General features: G+C 36.6%; 1 protein-coding gene across 1 annotated transcript in view; it reads right to left on the bottom strand.

Annotated features, from left to right (window-relative positions):
• dnah6 (dynein, axonemal, heavy chain 6) overlaps positions 1-16,186 on the bottom strand; it is a 203,204-nt gene that overhangs the window by 123,548 nt on the left and 63,470 nt on the right. The window contains exons 40-45 of the mRNA XM_087237125.1: positions 14,597-14,818; positions 11,684-11,831; positions 11,445-11,602; positions 9,422-9,553; positions 5,420-5,591; positions 4,191-4,337 (exon numbers count right to left, since the gene is read on the bottom strand). Of these exons, the coding sequence (XP_087093251.1) occupies positions 4,191-4,337; positions 5,420-5,591; positions 9,422-9,553; positions 11,445-11,602; positions 11,684-11,831; positions 14,597-14,818 (979 nt within the window). The remainder of the gene's footprint in view (positions 1-4,190; positions 4,338-5,419; positions 5,592-9,421; positions 9,554-11,444; positions 11,603-11,683; positions 11,832-14,596; positions 14,819-16,186) is intronic.

Genomic DNA, 16,186 nt, shown 5'->3' with positions numbered 1-16,186 from the left:
AAAATTGCTGGTAAAAACGATCCAGTTTTAATCTGTAATTATTGTTTAGGTCATGGGCATTGGAAGAAAGAGTGTCCTGCGTTACAGATGAAAGGTCGGGGCCGTTACATCCAGCCAAAACCTACATTCTTGGCCGCACCGGTGGCTAGATCTGTTGAATCTGAGTCCTCCTTCATACCATGTAGTAACGAAATGCGGGAGAGTTCCTTTTCTGAGTGTAACTTTTCACCTTTTGTTTCTGATGGTTTTGTGTCTCTTCCAGAAGGCGAGCGTGTGCCGGTGAAAATTCTGCGGGACACAGGGGCATCTGCTTCTTTCATTTTGGAGTCCGTATTACCTTTCTCAAAAGAATCATTTACGGGCAAGTCAATGTTGATCTGTGGAATTGGGTTAACTAGGATGTCGGTGCCACTGCATAGGGTTACGTTGCAGTCTAAATTGATTCATGGTGATGTGGAACTAGGGCTGAGACCTGCCCTTCCAGTGGAAGGAGTTTCTGTCATTCTTGGGAATAATTTGGCTGGTGGACGAGTTTGGGGTGAGTCAGCACCACCATTAATTGTAACGTCAAAACCCATATCCGTTGCAGACCGGGATAGTGGATTGGATTATCATGATGTTTTTCCTGCTTGTGCAGTCACGCGCTCAGCAAGTCGGATGAGTATTATGAAAAATGAGGTACCATTTCAAATAGATGGGGGTGTTTCTTGGCCAGCGTCGTTGCTTTCTGTATCGCAGGATGAATTGATTAAGCAGCAAAAAGCAGATCTGACGTTGAATGAATTGTTTTCACAGGTGCTCTCCGATGCTAATGCAGCCCAGGGGTATTTCATGTGTGAAGGGGTTTTGATAAGAAAATGGACTCCACAAGCTAAAGCCTCTATAGGGACGCCATACGTACAGGTAGTAATTCCAACCCCTTTAAGATCGATGGTGTTAAAGCTCGCTCATGATGATCAGTCTGGGCATTTGGGCGTGAGGAAGACGTATGATCGTTTAATGCGGAATTTTTTTTGGCCTCGACTAAAACGCGATGTGTCGAGCTATATTAAAACTTGTCCTGTTTGCCAGCTAATAGGTAAACCAAATCAGAATCCAAAACCTGTTCCGTTACGTCCTATCCCTGCGGTGTCTGAACCATTCAGTCATTTAATAGTGGACTGTGTGGGTCCTTTGAGTCGATCAAGGTCTGGTAGTGAGTATTTGCTGACTGTTATGTGTCAGGTTACACGGTACCCGGCAGCTTTTCCACTGCGATCAATTACAGCGAAGTCTGTTCTTAAGGCGCTCTCCCAATTTATGTCAGTCTTTGGGATACCTAAAATCATACAGTCAGATCGGGGTACTAATTTTACTTCGGGAGTGTTTGAGGAAGTTTTGCGACAGCTTAATGTTAAGCATAATATATCTACGGCGTATCATCCGCAGAGTCAGGGCGCGATTGAACGCTTCCACCAGACTATTAAATCCCTGTTACGTGCTTATTGTACAGAACTGGATCGTGACTGGGAGGAGGGGTTACCTTGGCTCATGTTAGCTGCCAGAGAGGTAACCCATGAAAGTACTGGTTATAGCCCAAATGAACTGGTTTTCGGTCATAATGTCCGTGGGGTACTAGCTGCGTTACGGGATGATTGGATTTCTCTTGAGCCACCGAAAAAATTAGCGGAGTATGTAAACGGGTTTAAAAGACGACTCTTTGAGGCTGTTAAGTTGGCTAAAGCAAACTTAATGCAGGCACAATTAAAAATGAAGCATGCGTACGATCGTAGAACTGAGCACCGATCTTTTAGTGTCGGGGATCAGGTAATGGCATTATTGCCGGTGACTACTTCTCCATTTAAAGCTAGATTTGCTGGCCCGTATGTGATTCACCGTAAAGAGTCGGATGAAAATTATGTTATTGCGACACCAGAAAGAAGGACAAAAACTCAAGTATGTCATGTTAACTTACTTAAACCTTTTTATGGCCGTTCAGGCTCAGTTTGTTGTCAGGTATCCCCTGTATTGTCCGTTCATCCTGCGACATCTGATGAATTATTTTTGGATTATGAAAAGACAATGGAGCCAGATGACAGCATTATGTGTCCTCGATTGAGTAATTCAGAAATTCTGAGTGACTTACCAGCCTTTTTGCAACATCTTCCTACTGAGAGACGTTTAGAGTTGGTCAGATTGATTAAGGATTATGTATGCCTTTTTTCAGATGTTCCTAATCAGACGCATGTTGTACAACACGATATTGATGTGGGGGATTCCCTTCCAGTGCGTCAGCGATTCTATAGAGTGCCGTGGGAAAAAAGGAAGCAATTGGAATCGGAGGTTAAGTATCTGTTGGAGAATAATTTGGCTGTTCCATCTTCTTCTAGTTGGTCATCTCCTTGCTTGCTAGTAAAAAAGAAAGATGGTACCTTGAGATTTTGTACCGATTATAGAAAATTAAATGCAATCACAAAACCTGATTCTTTTCCCCTTCCCCGTATCGAAGATTGTGTGGACAAAGTGGGTGCTGCCAGATACCTCAGTAAATTTGATTTATTGAAGGGTTATTGGCAGATTCCGCTGAGTCCGCGCGCCCGTGAAGTCTCTGCGTTTATTACACCTGATGGGGCATATTCTTATAATGTGATGAGTTTCGGATTGCGAAATGCACCGGCCACATTTCAGAGGCTAATGAATCGTGTGATAACTGATTTGGAAGGTTGTGCAGTTTACTTGGATGATTTGATTGTATATAGCGATTCTTGGGAGGAACATCTACGGCGAATTAGGCAGCTATTTGAGCGTCTGAAGGAAGCAGGGCTTACTGTGAACCTAGCGAAGTGTGAGTTCGCTAGGGCCACGGTAACCTATTTGGGTAAGGTTGTTGGTCATGGAGTTGTGCGTCCCGTGAGTGCTAAAATTGAGGCAATTGACAGATATCCCCCACCCCGTACCAAGCGAGAATTGATGCGTTTTCTTGGGATGGTGGGATATTATCGGAGTTTTTGTAATAATTTTTCAGAAACCGTCGCTCCGTTGACCGATTTGTTGAAAGCGTCACGTGTGTTTGAGTGGAATTCAATCTGTCAAAATGCCTTTGAAAATGTGAAGGCGTTGTTGACAAATGCTCCAGTTCTTGCTGCGCCGCAGTGGGACAGACCATTTAAAATACATGTAGATGCGTGTGAGATTGGGGCAGGGGCTGTGCTCCTACAGGATGATGGTGATGGGGTGGAACGTCCAGTATGTTTCTTCTCCAAAAAATTTCTGCCTTATCAGATTAATTATTCTGTAATCGAAAAGGAAGCCTTGGCATTGGTTTGGGCACTCCAGCATTTTGATGTCTATGTTGGGGGGGGTGGATTGCCGGTGGTTATCTATTGTGACCACAACCCTTTGACGTTTTTGACAACTTTACAAAATCCTAACCAACGTTTAATGCGATGGTCTTTATTTTTACAGCCGTACAATTTGGAGATTCACCACATCAAGGGGAAGGAAAATATTTTGGCGGACGCCCTTTCTCGTGCACCGGTCTCTTGAAGTGATAGAGATATGTCGATTTGTGTCCTGTTTCTTATTTGTTGATTGTGTAAGTTTTTTTTTTTATTTTTTTTTAGTTTTTTTTATTTAACTTTTTTTGGGGAGGAAGGTGTGACGACCCCTTGTGGTCGTTTGTGGCTGGGGTGTGGGTGTCGGTCTGTGCATCTGTGTGTGTGTGTGTGTGTGTGTTGCAGGTCCAGCTGATTGCGCTGGGATTGAGAACACCGGTTTGTGATTGAGTTGCTCTGCTATAAATAGCGTGTTCGTTTCAGACGAGGAGAGGCTGCACGTGGAATCTGGTCACTTATCTTTCGGCTGGGATCGGTTTTGGACCTGATGGGCTAGCAACATGACCTTTGATAATAGTAAATAAATATATTTTTGTACCGCAATTGTACTCGACTTCTCCTTATTTGTGGTGACCGGTTTAGGTCATAACAAAGCCGACAAGAAAATGAATGAATGAATGAATAATAATAAAAAATTATATGAAAAAAAGAGTGAGTGTGTGAAAAGTGAAGATAACCCAGGATTCAATTTATCCTATGTTTAGAATGACCCAGTGTTAATTATTTTAATAGAGAAAAGCCCTATAATATACACCTTCACAGATGTCTGGACTAGAGAGATTAACACTGAAGGGGATTTGAGGGTCATGTGCTTACTGGCCATCTCAGAGATCATGGTATTGAAGTAGCTTTTGTCTTCGTTGTTTATGAGTCGATCGTGGAAGACACGTTGACACTCATGACAGAACAAACGGAAGATATGGGTTTGATCTCTAACCGTAGTTGGCTCACACTGCAGCATACCTACACAGAAAACAAACACACACACACACATTCAAAGACAAATAATGAAAAGAAATTTTGTTCAACGTTTACACAGATTAGATTCTTTAATATATATCTTTCAGTTTATAGCAAGACTTACTGCTGGCAAACAATCAATACTGTGTCTACAGATCAATATCAGTAAAAGATAAACTTGCCTGTGACCTTTCACTAAAAATGAAAACATAATCAGATGGGGGGTGTGCTGTCTGCTTTAGCTTAGACAGTATCTCTTATTGAGAGTCTATAATTTGGCCTGTGGATGAGTCCTAAGCCAACGTTTTAACAGCCCCCCAAAGTGCATTTCAAATTAAGAGAGAGCATTTGTATTTGTCATTTGAGGGCTCTTAAACAAAGAAAGCTGATTAAAAGCCTTTGGTGGATTTTGGTACAACAGATGCCAAACACTCTAGGGGAAAAAGCAATGTTTTTGAATGGACTGTAGTTTTAAATGGGATATATGGACACAGACTTTTAATTTCAGTTAGCCAGCCCGAGTACTTCTGGTGTATTGTCATCCCATACAAAATCACTGCATTTAAGATGTGATTTCTTAAAAAAAAAAAAAAAACAGCGATCTTCACTGCCTGGCTGAGATACGATATAAAGTGGGTATTAGACCAAATGAGAAGCACTGTATTATTTTTTTTTTTGCACCATGTCTTTAAAATATGGAAATTAATTTTATCCTAGTATTTTCAATGTAATTTCTGCACTAGCCTGCTGCTAATGACGGCACCTGCATATAAACGGTCTTTCATCTCTTTTTAGGCTTTAAAAACCGAATGGATGCTTAAGTCAATTTAACTGATTATTTTTGAATTACATTACAACATTGATGCTATAAAAGGAACTTTATGAAATTAAAAATAGTCACATCAAGCTCTCACCGAAGTTCATCGTTAGCTGAAAAACACTAGCTGTGCATACAGTCCATTCTTAGGGATTTGAATGGTCTGTGTGCGGTATTTGAATGACTGGATGGATGTCTTTGTAATATTTTTGCAAAAGCCCTCATGCCTCTGTCAAAGTGTGTTTGTGGACATGTCTGTGGTTCTTACCCTGCACACATTTAGACAGGTCTCGAAGGTTGAACACGTAATGGGATTTGGCTGGTGTAGGTAGCAGATCTACACTCATGCGATGGTAGATCTCAACAGCAGCGTCCACAATGCTGTCAGCAGCCTGCTTGACCGCCGTGGAAAATTCGGTAAGGAAACCACCCAAAATAGCCTGCAAACATGCACATACAAGAACAGATTTCCATGTCAAATCAAGTCGTCTTTATTTCTGTAGCCACTTTAAGCCAAGTACCAAATCCTTTGTCTTTTCCCTGATTTCTTTAACTAAAAACCTGAATTTCCTAGACATCCTGTTAAAAAAGGTTGCTGATGTGTTTATATGTGTATAATATAATATTAAAATAATGTTAAAATAATAAGGTAATAGGGCAGCATGGTGGCACGGTGGGTAGCACGATCGCCTCACAGCAAGAAGGTCGCTGATTCAAGCCCCGGCTGGGTCAGTTGGCATTTCTGTATGGAGTGTGCATGTTCTCTTCGTGTTTGCATGGGTTTCCTTTGGGAGCTCCGGGTCCCCCCACAATCCTAACACATGTGCTATAAGAATTGGGTGAACAAAATTGGCCGTAGCGTGTGAATTTGAGAGTGTATGGGTGTTTCCCAGTACTGAATTGCGGCTGGAAGGCATCCACTCTATAAAACATATGCTGGAATAGTTGGCAGTTCATTCTGCTGTGGCGACCCCTAATAAATAAAGGACTAAGCCAAAAAAAAATAAATGAATGAATATTTGGCATGACTTTAAAAGCCACAATGAGAACATCAATGGATAATTGATCTCTTATTTTGGGGGAAAAAATATGATTCATACTTTCATAGTAGTTTTATATTTACATTTAGCTTTTCTGTCTACTTTGAAGACCTTGAAGTGATCATTTTAAAGCCAAAGCTTTTTATACTTATCTATGTACTTAGATTATCCTGGCATATGAGGCTTAGCTAACAGGTACAGTCTAGTGACTGCATTTGACTTAAGTGGCTCCCAGTTGATGAGGCTGAAAAATAGCCTAACCACAATCATATTGCCGCACTGTAAAATATTGAATTCCCACACTTTCAATAGCTATGTTTCCATCCACCTATTTTTATGCACATTTTGCACTATTGAATAAAAATGCTTTATGGAAATAGCAAGATTCAACATACATTTTTAAAATGCACATAAAAAAGTTAAGTGCACAACTGAGCAAGATCAACTTTTTATCAGATAAGTATAAAATGTGCATAGCCTACAATGGAAACACATTTCCCAAATAAATTCCAGCATGGTCATCAAAAAAGTCATATGATTTTGTTTTGACAAGCACACAAAAGCAAATTACACAGAGCAATGGCAATGTGCTTTTCTGTAAAAAGTGGGGCATGATGGGACGGTATGGAAACAGTGCTTTCTTTGCAAATGTTTTATGCAATATTCCAGTTTTGTGCATAAGTTTAATTCTGGAACAATGTCCGGAATAGCTCAGAGCAGGATTGCGAAGTTAGGGGGATTCACCTGTAAAGGTAAAGCTAAAAAAACTGCCAGTAACTGCAGAGTGATTGATGGTCCATTCTGCTGTGGCATCCCCTTATAAAAGCAGGGACTAAGACAAAGAAAGGCAGGCAGCATAGTACTGGTAGAATATTAGTTTAGTTCTAGTTCAACTAAACCTGATTCAATTCAGTTTAATACAAGTGTCACTGTTGAAGGACAATCCACTGAAGAGCAGCTCCAGCGTGCAAGGTTGATGGATTGACCATTTTCAGTTCAAGGTTTGTCAGTTCAGTACCACGGATAGCTTCAGATGTACAGCGATGGCTTCAGAACATTGGACAGCTCCTTTCCAACATCCAATTATACTCTGCTGTCAACTTTCTATTCAGGAAGCTGCTAGAGATGAAACCTGCATATTTTAGGTTTATCTAGTCTTAATGAGGGAGCCCAATTATGTAGGTTATGGGTCATGTCTGCTGAATACACTTTAGACGCTTCAGGATTCTTAATTGATCTTCAGATGATATGCACTCAGAAACTGCTTGATGGACATTCAACCACATAACAGATCAGATACTTCAAAATCAATTCTTAGGATTATTATTTATTGTTACAGGTGGTTGCAAAAGTAGTATAAAAGCTTGCACTACCTGACCATAGTCTTGTCGTCAATCGCAGTTGTAAGAGCAAGAAATATTAACTTAACATCTAGTTGATCATTTGGAAAAATGGCAGAAGATAGATGTTTCTGATGAATCATCTATTGAACTGCATTCCAATCGTCACAAATACTGCAGAAGACCTATTGGAAGCCACGTGGACCCAAGATTCTCACAGAATCAGTCAAAGTTGGTCAAGGAAAAATCATGATTTGGGGTTACATTCAGTATGGGGGAGTGCAACAGATCTGCAGAGTGGACTCCTGAAAGCAAAGAATGTCATAGTGCTCCAGGATTGGCCAGCCCAGTCACCAGACATGAACATCATTGAGCATGTCTAGGGTAAGATGAAGAAGGAAGCATTGAAGTTGAATCCAAAGAATCTTAATGAACTTTGAGAGTCCTGCAAGAACACTTTGTTTGCCATTCCAGATGACTTTATTAATTAAAGTTATTTGAGTCATTGCAGAGATGTATGGATGCAGTCCTCCAAGCTCATGGGAGTCATACACTTTTTCCTCTGCAACATGACTTTATATTCTATGCTGTACATGATTTTAATGTCTTAAGACTTTTGTCTTAGCAAAGTCAGACCTTACTGTCCTAAATAAACAATTTAAAAAATCAAGGCATGATCATATTTTATTTAGGTAATAATCTTAAGGCCTTTGCCTTTCATATAAGCCACTTCTAATACCAAATGAACTAGAAGTCAAGCTGTTATTTGTTGTTCCTAAAACTTGAATAAGCCAAAAGACTTTTGTCAGGTAGTTTAAATTTACAATTACATTTAGCAAATGATCCAAAGAAAATTAGAAATGAAGATAAAATAAGCACTTCAAATCACCAGAGAGGAGTAATACATAGATGCCATGACAAGTCAAAGTTAGTTTAACAGTTTTTTTAGTTTTATAAATGGAGTTTTTGTAGAAAAGCTGATGCATATAGAGAGGAAGAGGAAAGAGTTGGTTTGCTACAGGTGGTTTGTAAAGTCCACTCTCCTATGTTAAACACACACAGGATTGTAATAATAAAATAAACTAATAAAAAACAATCTGAATGTTTCTTTTCATATAAACATATAAGCTGGCAAACACAGCAAAAACATAACTAAATAGACAAAATATATATTATATTATATTATATTATATTATATTATATTATATTATATTATATTATATTATTATATTATATTATATTATATTATATTATATTATATTATATTATATTATATTATATTATATTATATTATATTTTATTATATTATATTATATTATATTATATTTTATTATATTATATTATATTATATTATATTATATTATATTATATTATATTATATTATATTATATTATATTATATTATATTATACATTTAGGAATTAATTTATTCCAGCCTAGCATAAGAAAAAATATTTTTTCCAGCAGAAATATCTAATAGAAAATACTGTGAAAATTTCTATGCTCTGTTTAACATCACTTGGGGAAATGTTTGAAAATAAATTAAAAATTTCATAAGAGGGTCAAAAATTTTGCCTTCAACTATATGTGACATATATCTGAGAATGAAAATAAAATTCAATGAGGAAAAAAGTAGGGCAAGGCTTGATTGTATCCAGAGGGACATGACTGCATGGCAAACTTTAGCCAGGTGGATAAAAATGTCAAGTAAAACTGTTTCAGAATAAAGCTATTAGATTATGCTATGTTTATTTGGGACAACTTCCACCAATGAATAATAAACAATAAGTCCAAGCAAATGTATTAAGAAAGTTGAGTTGATTGATTTTAATTTCACTTTGACTTTAAAAGTCAAATGTTCATTTAAAATGAGTGCTTCCATATGTCTGACCTTAAAAATCTGTTTGAGGCTGCTCTCAGAGGGTGTTGGGAGGCACAGCATGCTGAAGTGCCGGATGAAACGAGGGGTCACAGGATTACGACCTCCACCAGGAGGAGCACAGGCTGCTGCTATGGTCATATCCTTCAGGGAAGAGAAACACAGAGAAAAAGAAGGTGAATAAGTGCATATGAAAAAATATCCAAGGGACATGATTTAATTTTTCAGACACTTCAACTAATCTCATCACCCTTTACTAAAGAAATAATGTAATATTGATTAAAACCCAAATTAAAACGAGAGCATTCGTGACAGCTGGAGAACTTAATGACCAATTACTCTTCAAATGACAGAAAAATCATTCAGGTTGCTGTGTCAAAGTCAAAGCAGTGTTAAATTCAGTCTCCAAAGAGCTACAACAACCCAGATCGGATTCTCCAAGGGCAAAGCTCACCTGAGAACCACAAATCATCATTTTATTCCCCTTTCTCATCATGTTTTACTTTATCAAACTCATATTTGTGATTTATAATTATTGAGGTCGACCGTCTGCAATGTCTCAGATCACCCAATTTCTCTGTAACCTTGCCAAATTGCATAATTGTCCTTGTTTATGTTATGCACTTTTATCTTTGTTTGTATGCGTGTATGAGTGTGTGCTCAGCAAGCAAAGGGTTTACTTGATGCTGGTGTGTGGAAAATGCATAATTAAGTATCACTCCCGAGGTGAAACAACAATAAAATGAGAGCAGCTACTTCAAACATGAAGCATTAGTCTTTCTCGTTATATGATAAACGTTACAACATACATTATTTCCCATGCTCATAGAGAGGAACTGAGGCAGACATTGAAAAAAAATAATTAATACAGTAAATGGAAACGCTATACAGTATCTAAAAGCAGCAATGATTATTTTTTGTTTGTTTGTTTTTTGTACATATTTGTATTATTATAGTAGTTGTGGTTATTTTGTTATTATTTAAATCACAGTAACTCCGATAACTCAACCAAATAGTAATTAGACAAATATGAAAGACAAAGGGCTCTAGATTACGCTTATTTTACCTAAATAAAATATCATTGTGCCTTGATTTATAAGGTCTGACTTAGCTTAAATAAAGGTCTTGTCACTTAACAGAAATAACGTACAGTATAGAATATAAAGTCATGGTGAAGTGGAAAAAAAAAGTAATATTGTATATAACTCCCATGAGTTCAATTCAATTCAATTCAATTCAGCTTTATTTGTATAGCGCTTTTACAATGTAGATTGTGTCAAAGCAGCTTCACACAAATGGTCAAAGTAACTGGAACAGTGTGGTTCAGGTTTTAGTGTTTAAGTTCCATGAGCTTGGAAGACTGCATTCATACATCTCTGCAATGACTCAAATAACTTAATCATAAAGTCATCTAGAATGGCAAAGAGGGTGTTCTTGCAGGACTCCCAGACTTCATCAAGAATCTTTGGATTCATCTTCAATGCCTCCTCCTTCATCTTACCCCAGGCATGCTTAATAATGTTCTTTTCTGGTGACTGGGCTGGCCAATCCTGGAGCACCTTGACTTACCTTTTCCAAATACTTAACTAGAAGTCATTATTTTATTGCTCTTAGATAATTTGGATTTTATATATATATATATATATATATATATATATATATATATATATATATATATATATATATATATATATATATATATACTCAGTCTCAATAGCTGTGATGAACTGATGACACATTTATGTAAATTGTTTATGATTTATTGGTGTTCTGTCCATCATTTACAAGAAGAATGTTGACCTTTATATCTCAATAAAAGAGATCATTGTTTATTTTTCCTTTTAAACAAGACCAGTTATGAATAATAAATAGATTTTGATTCTCAACCGTGGGTAGCGAAGTGAAACAAGGACAAATCTTTGAATATCTCTCAAGAAAACATGACACACAACTCTAATTTCTCTGTGTGTGTGGGTGTGTGTGTGTGTGTGTGTGTGTGTGTGTGTGTGTGTGTGTAAGTGTCTATAATGCTTACATGTATCTCCTTCCAGAAGAACTTTTCTCTGTCATAGAAGCCATGAAAGTCCTGGAATTGTCTGAGCAGCTCTATAGGGGGCTGAGAGCCATAACTGTCCAGCTTTGGCATGTTCAGATCATCCACAAACACCACAATCTTTTTATTAGCAGGAGCTCCTGTAATACATAACCCCAGACAGCATTTTGTCAGTATGGTCATTTACACATGTAATATATTCATATACAAATGCCCCTCACCAAGTATGTTCTTTCTCTTCTTCTCCAGTTTTGACTCAATAATCTCTTGTGTTCTGGCAGATGAAGTTTGAGCTGAGAAGTTGATATATACGGGGACATAACCTGCCTTTTCCTGCACACTGTTCAGCAGTGCCCGTGCCACCACAGACTGAAATGCACAAAAGGCTTGAAAATTCAGAATTTACAGTCTTATGCAAAAGTTAATTATTATAAATGCAAGCCATATCCTGCTGGCCTTTCAAATCAGCAATTTCATTTTATATTTATATATTATAAATTTTAAACCGTAAGGATAAAGCAGCATTTGAGTTCTGACAAAACATTTATTTAATCAACAGATGCAATGCAATTTAAGTCATAACAAAAACAGACAGGTGTAAACATTTGGGCACCCCAACAGAATAATGACATCAATCTTTTGTAGAGCCACCATTTGCTGAAAAAACAGCCTGTAGACGCTTCTTACAGTTGAGGATAAGTGCCTGAAGTTTTGCTGAAGGAATTTTAAACCATTCTTCTTCGCAAAATTTCTCCAGTTTAGTCAGGATTAATGGGTGCCGATTGTGAATGGCCCTTTTCATATCAATCCATAGATTTGAAATATCTAACACTGCCATAACTTTAGCCTCTTGACTGATTCCTGAAAATTGTTCTTCAGAATCTGCTGATACTGGGTGAAATCCATGCGACCTTTAACTCAGACAAGGTTTCTACTACCTGTGCTTGCCACACATCCCCACAGCATGATGGACCCTCCACCATATTTTACAGTAGGGAGCATGTTCTTCTTGTGGAATGCTGTGTCCTTTTTCCACCATGCACAGCGCCTATGGTTGTAGCCTCTGTCCATAGTTTATTTTTTCAAAATGATCCAGACTTGTCCAGATGAGCCTTTGCATACCTCAAACGACTCTTCTTGTTGGCAGAATACAGAAAGATCTTTTATCACCTTCCATTAGGCTGTTCTTTGTGAACAGTGCGATGGACTATGGAACCATGTACAATGACATTATCAGCAGCCGACATTATCAGCAAGACGTTCCTGGAGGTCTTTGGAGGTGGTCTGGGGTTTGTCTGTGACCATTCTAACCATTCTTCGCCTTTGCCTTTCAGATATTTTTCTTGGTCTAGCACATCTTTCCTGCACAAGAACTGTTCCTGAGGCCTTCTATTTTCTTACTATATTTCTGACTATTGAGTATTGTTAGGATCCACAGAGTCAATCAAATCAGTTTTGTGTTGTAATCAATCACAGGTTTAGAAATCCACACAAAAGAGAGGGTGCCCAAACTTTTACATAGCCTATTTTTCAGTTTCAGTTTAATTTCACACATCTCAAAACTGCTACGCTATGTATTTCTGTCTGAAAACATAATTTCTAGATTTTACTAGAAATCAAATGGCATTTCACTGTGATCTTCTCTAATAAAAAATGCACACAATTATGCAGCCCACATTTTTGCATAAAACTGTATAACTGACATTTCAATACAAAGTCAAAACACATAGAAGTCAAAGTGACCCATTTTGATTTTTTGTTGTTAATTTCTGTTTATTTTCTTAATTTGATAGTTAACATATATTGTATGTGTGATGCATTTCAAATTTTATGCATCATTTGCAAGCAATCTAGAGCCATATTCACAAAACATTCTTAATAAGACATTTCCTCTTAAATCTCATTCTCTTGTAATCTCATTATAATACTCATCTCTTTTTTAACTTACGCAAAATGTTAAAAATATTTTGTAATGTCAAAAATATATTCTTAAGAATTATTTAATCTGTTTTCCTAAGATTGTGCTTTAATCACCAACTATTCTTACAAACAAATCTATTCTTAATCCACACTTTTCATTCTGATATTCATTCTGATTCTGACATTTATTCACCAATGTTTTCATATCTGGAATTTATCCTTAATTAAGAATAGAATCTACGAACAATGCAGAGTAGTTGTAGACATATCTGGAGAATGATAGCTTATTAAAAATGACCAGTTATAGCAGTTATGTTTATGACAAGTCGATCAAATTATAGTATTTGACTGTGATGTATTGGTGATCTTTTAAAAATTATTTTAAAAGTATAAATAAATAATATATTTTTTTAATCATTGGTTGCTAAAATTATTCTATTTAAACTATAATTTAAAGTGTATCGAGTTAGTTATCAAAATGGCTCAGCTGTGTCTTCTTGAAAAACTTGTCAATCATGCTTTCTTAGGTTTTTTTTTTTTTTACTGATATTCTAAAATAGTTATTGGATTTTGAAAAAGGCAGGTGTAAATGCCCACCAAAATGCATTCAAGGCAGATACAAATTGGAACCCTCAAACCACTGCAGGAGATGGTCTGGGACACACTCCAAACGAAACCGCAGAGGTTTAAATGCATCTGGTCGGTGAAACCTCATATGTGCATTTTACTCATTGTAAAATAATGATAATAGAGTGGGGGAAAAAATGAATTGTGCTTCATCCCACTCCATTTCAAACCGGCTAAATGAATTTGTTATTTTAAATGTACAGTATATAATGAAGTTAATATTTTCGTTGATTATGATAAAAACCATTTTATTTGAAGAATTGTTTTAAGTGTATGATGTTCTACTCTAAATAAATAAATCAAATCAAATACAAACAATATTGATTTAAAACTTTCTGGTTGCTAGGACCCATTGACTTCCATAGCTTTTTTTTCCTACTATGGAAGCCTATGGAAACAACATTCTTCAAAATCTTTTGTATTTACAACCACATGAGGGAGAGTAAATGAAGAGGTCATTTAAGAGGTAAAATGTAAGAATTGAAATTCTAGAAAAGAATGTTGTCCTCTTAAACAATGGCTTATTGAAGTTAAACTCTACTTCACAAACATTTACTGTACATTATATTAAGCACACACCGTCTTACCTTTCCCACACCAGTGATGCCAGTGAAGAGGACAGAGTGATTGACAGACAGCAGTTTTTCCATCAGGTATCCGTACCTCACTGTGTCTGTGGTGGGTACCAGCATCTCAAAGAAGGGTATCTCACTGTTATAACTGAAGACGGGAATGATCCTTTCCCATGGCTCCAAACATTTAATATCAAAGTTCATATAGACGCTCCATAAATCACCTACGCTGGGCAACTGTAAAAAGACAGAGTTTATTTAACTATTAAGACTTTTTCTTGGCTGCCATTGAGCATCTGTTTTTGTTTCTTCTAATTTATGGCATTTTATGTACTCCACGATATTTCTGTCCCAATTTATCCTATTTACAAAATGTGTTACCTACTGTAATCTCCAAAAAACATAATTAGGCTAGTTCACATAACATATGTTTACATATGCTCACAAACAACTGAATTCATAAAAAATTGTGCTATACAAAAATTAACATGCCCTGAAAACTATGTGTAATTACCTGCTGTAGATGATCTGTTATTTTTAGTTTTGTCATGCGATAGTTGTTTATGGAACTTATTTAGTCATGGGCAGTCAGAAAAATGCTTAAAGTTCTGCACAATGTTTTATTTTTTAAAAAGGCTTCTGCAGATTTGACTTGTTTTCAACAGTAATTCATGATTTTAAGATCTATTTTGTCATATACTGAGGGACACATTTACTATTAAGATTATAAAAAAGTAACTTATTTACTAATTTAACTATTTCAAAAGCTGAAAACATCCACTGATGCTTAAAAAGAAAACAATGCATTAGCAGCAGAGGGTGTAAACCTTTTAAAAGGATTGTGAAATATTTTGTATTTTCTGTAAAGATTTTTTTTAAATTGTTTAGAGCCATACACTAACAAGAACATGAATCAAATATGATTTTCTCTTATCAAGCCATTCCTTAAAGAGATGTTGCTGTCAACATTTGTTTGTTCTGTGTTGGAATCTATTTTAAAAGTGACTCTGTATGTCAGACGGTTGACCAAACCAATCTTATTGCTTCATTGTACCTGGATCTTCCAATATATGAATATTTTCATGATAGTATGAAAGGGAATGAAGAAAGTGATACACATGATTCATATTCAAAATAGTAAGCTATTTATTCTTGTTCGAGGTACAAATACAGACTTCACTTATTTATATACGATTATTTTCAGTAAAGCCGACATCATATGTGCTAGTTGGCCATAGGCTGTACTTGTGAGGTGTGTTCTAGCGCAACTTTGAGGCTCAAACATGAGCAACTGCACAGACGGCTTTGTTGCCCCTGGATCTTTGATGTTATTTTGGGGTGTCACAGCCTTAAAGCAATAACATAAAACACAATAGGGGTAGTCAACATGGTATGCTCTGTATACTTCAGGCTTTCTGAAGTCAGAAAATACTCCCATCTGAGAAACCTTTGCAAGTACTACCCACTTTTTTTTTTTTTTACAATATATTTCAGTGACATCAAAAAAAAATCATACAGTTTATCATGTTTTGTGTTGTTGTTCTTAACAAACTAAATAGTAATTCAGAATAGCAATAGGTATATGCTGAAGAACTCGTCAGACAT

The sequence above is a fragment of the Danio rerio genome, chromosome 1, assembly GCF_052040795.2.
Source record: "Danio rerio strain M-AB ecotype USA chromosome 1, GRCz13ab, whole genome shotgun sequence".
Taxonomy (NCBI): domain Eukaryota; kingdom Metazoa; phylum Chordata; class Actinopteri; order Cypriniformes; family Danionidae; genus Danio; species Danio rerio.
The sequence above is the reverse complement of the archived record's forward strand: the minus strand, read 5'-3'. Positions and strand labels throughout refer to the sequence as shown.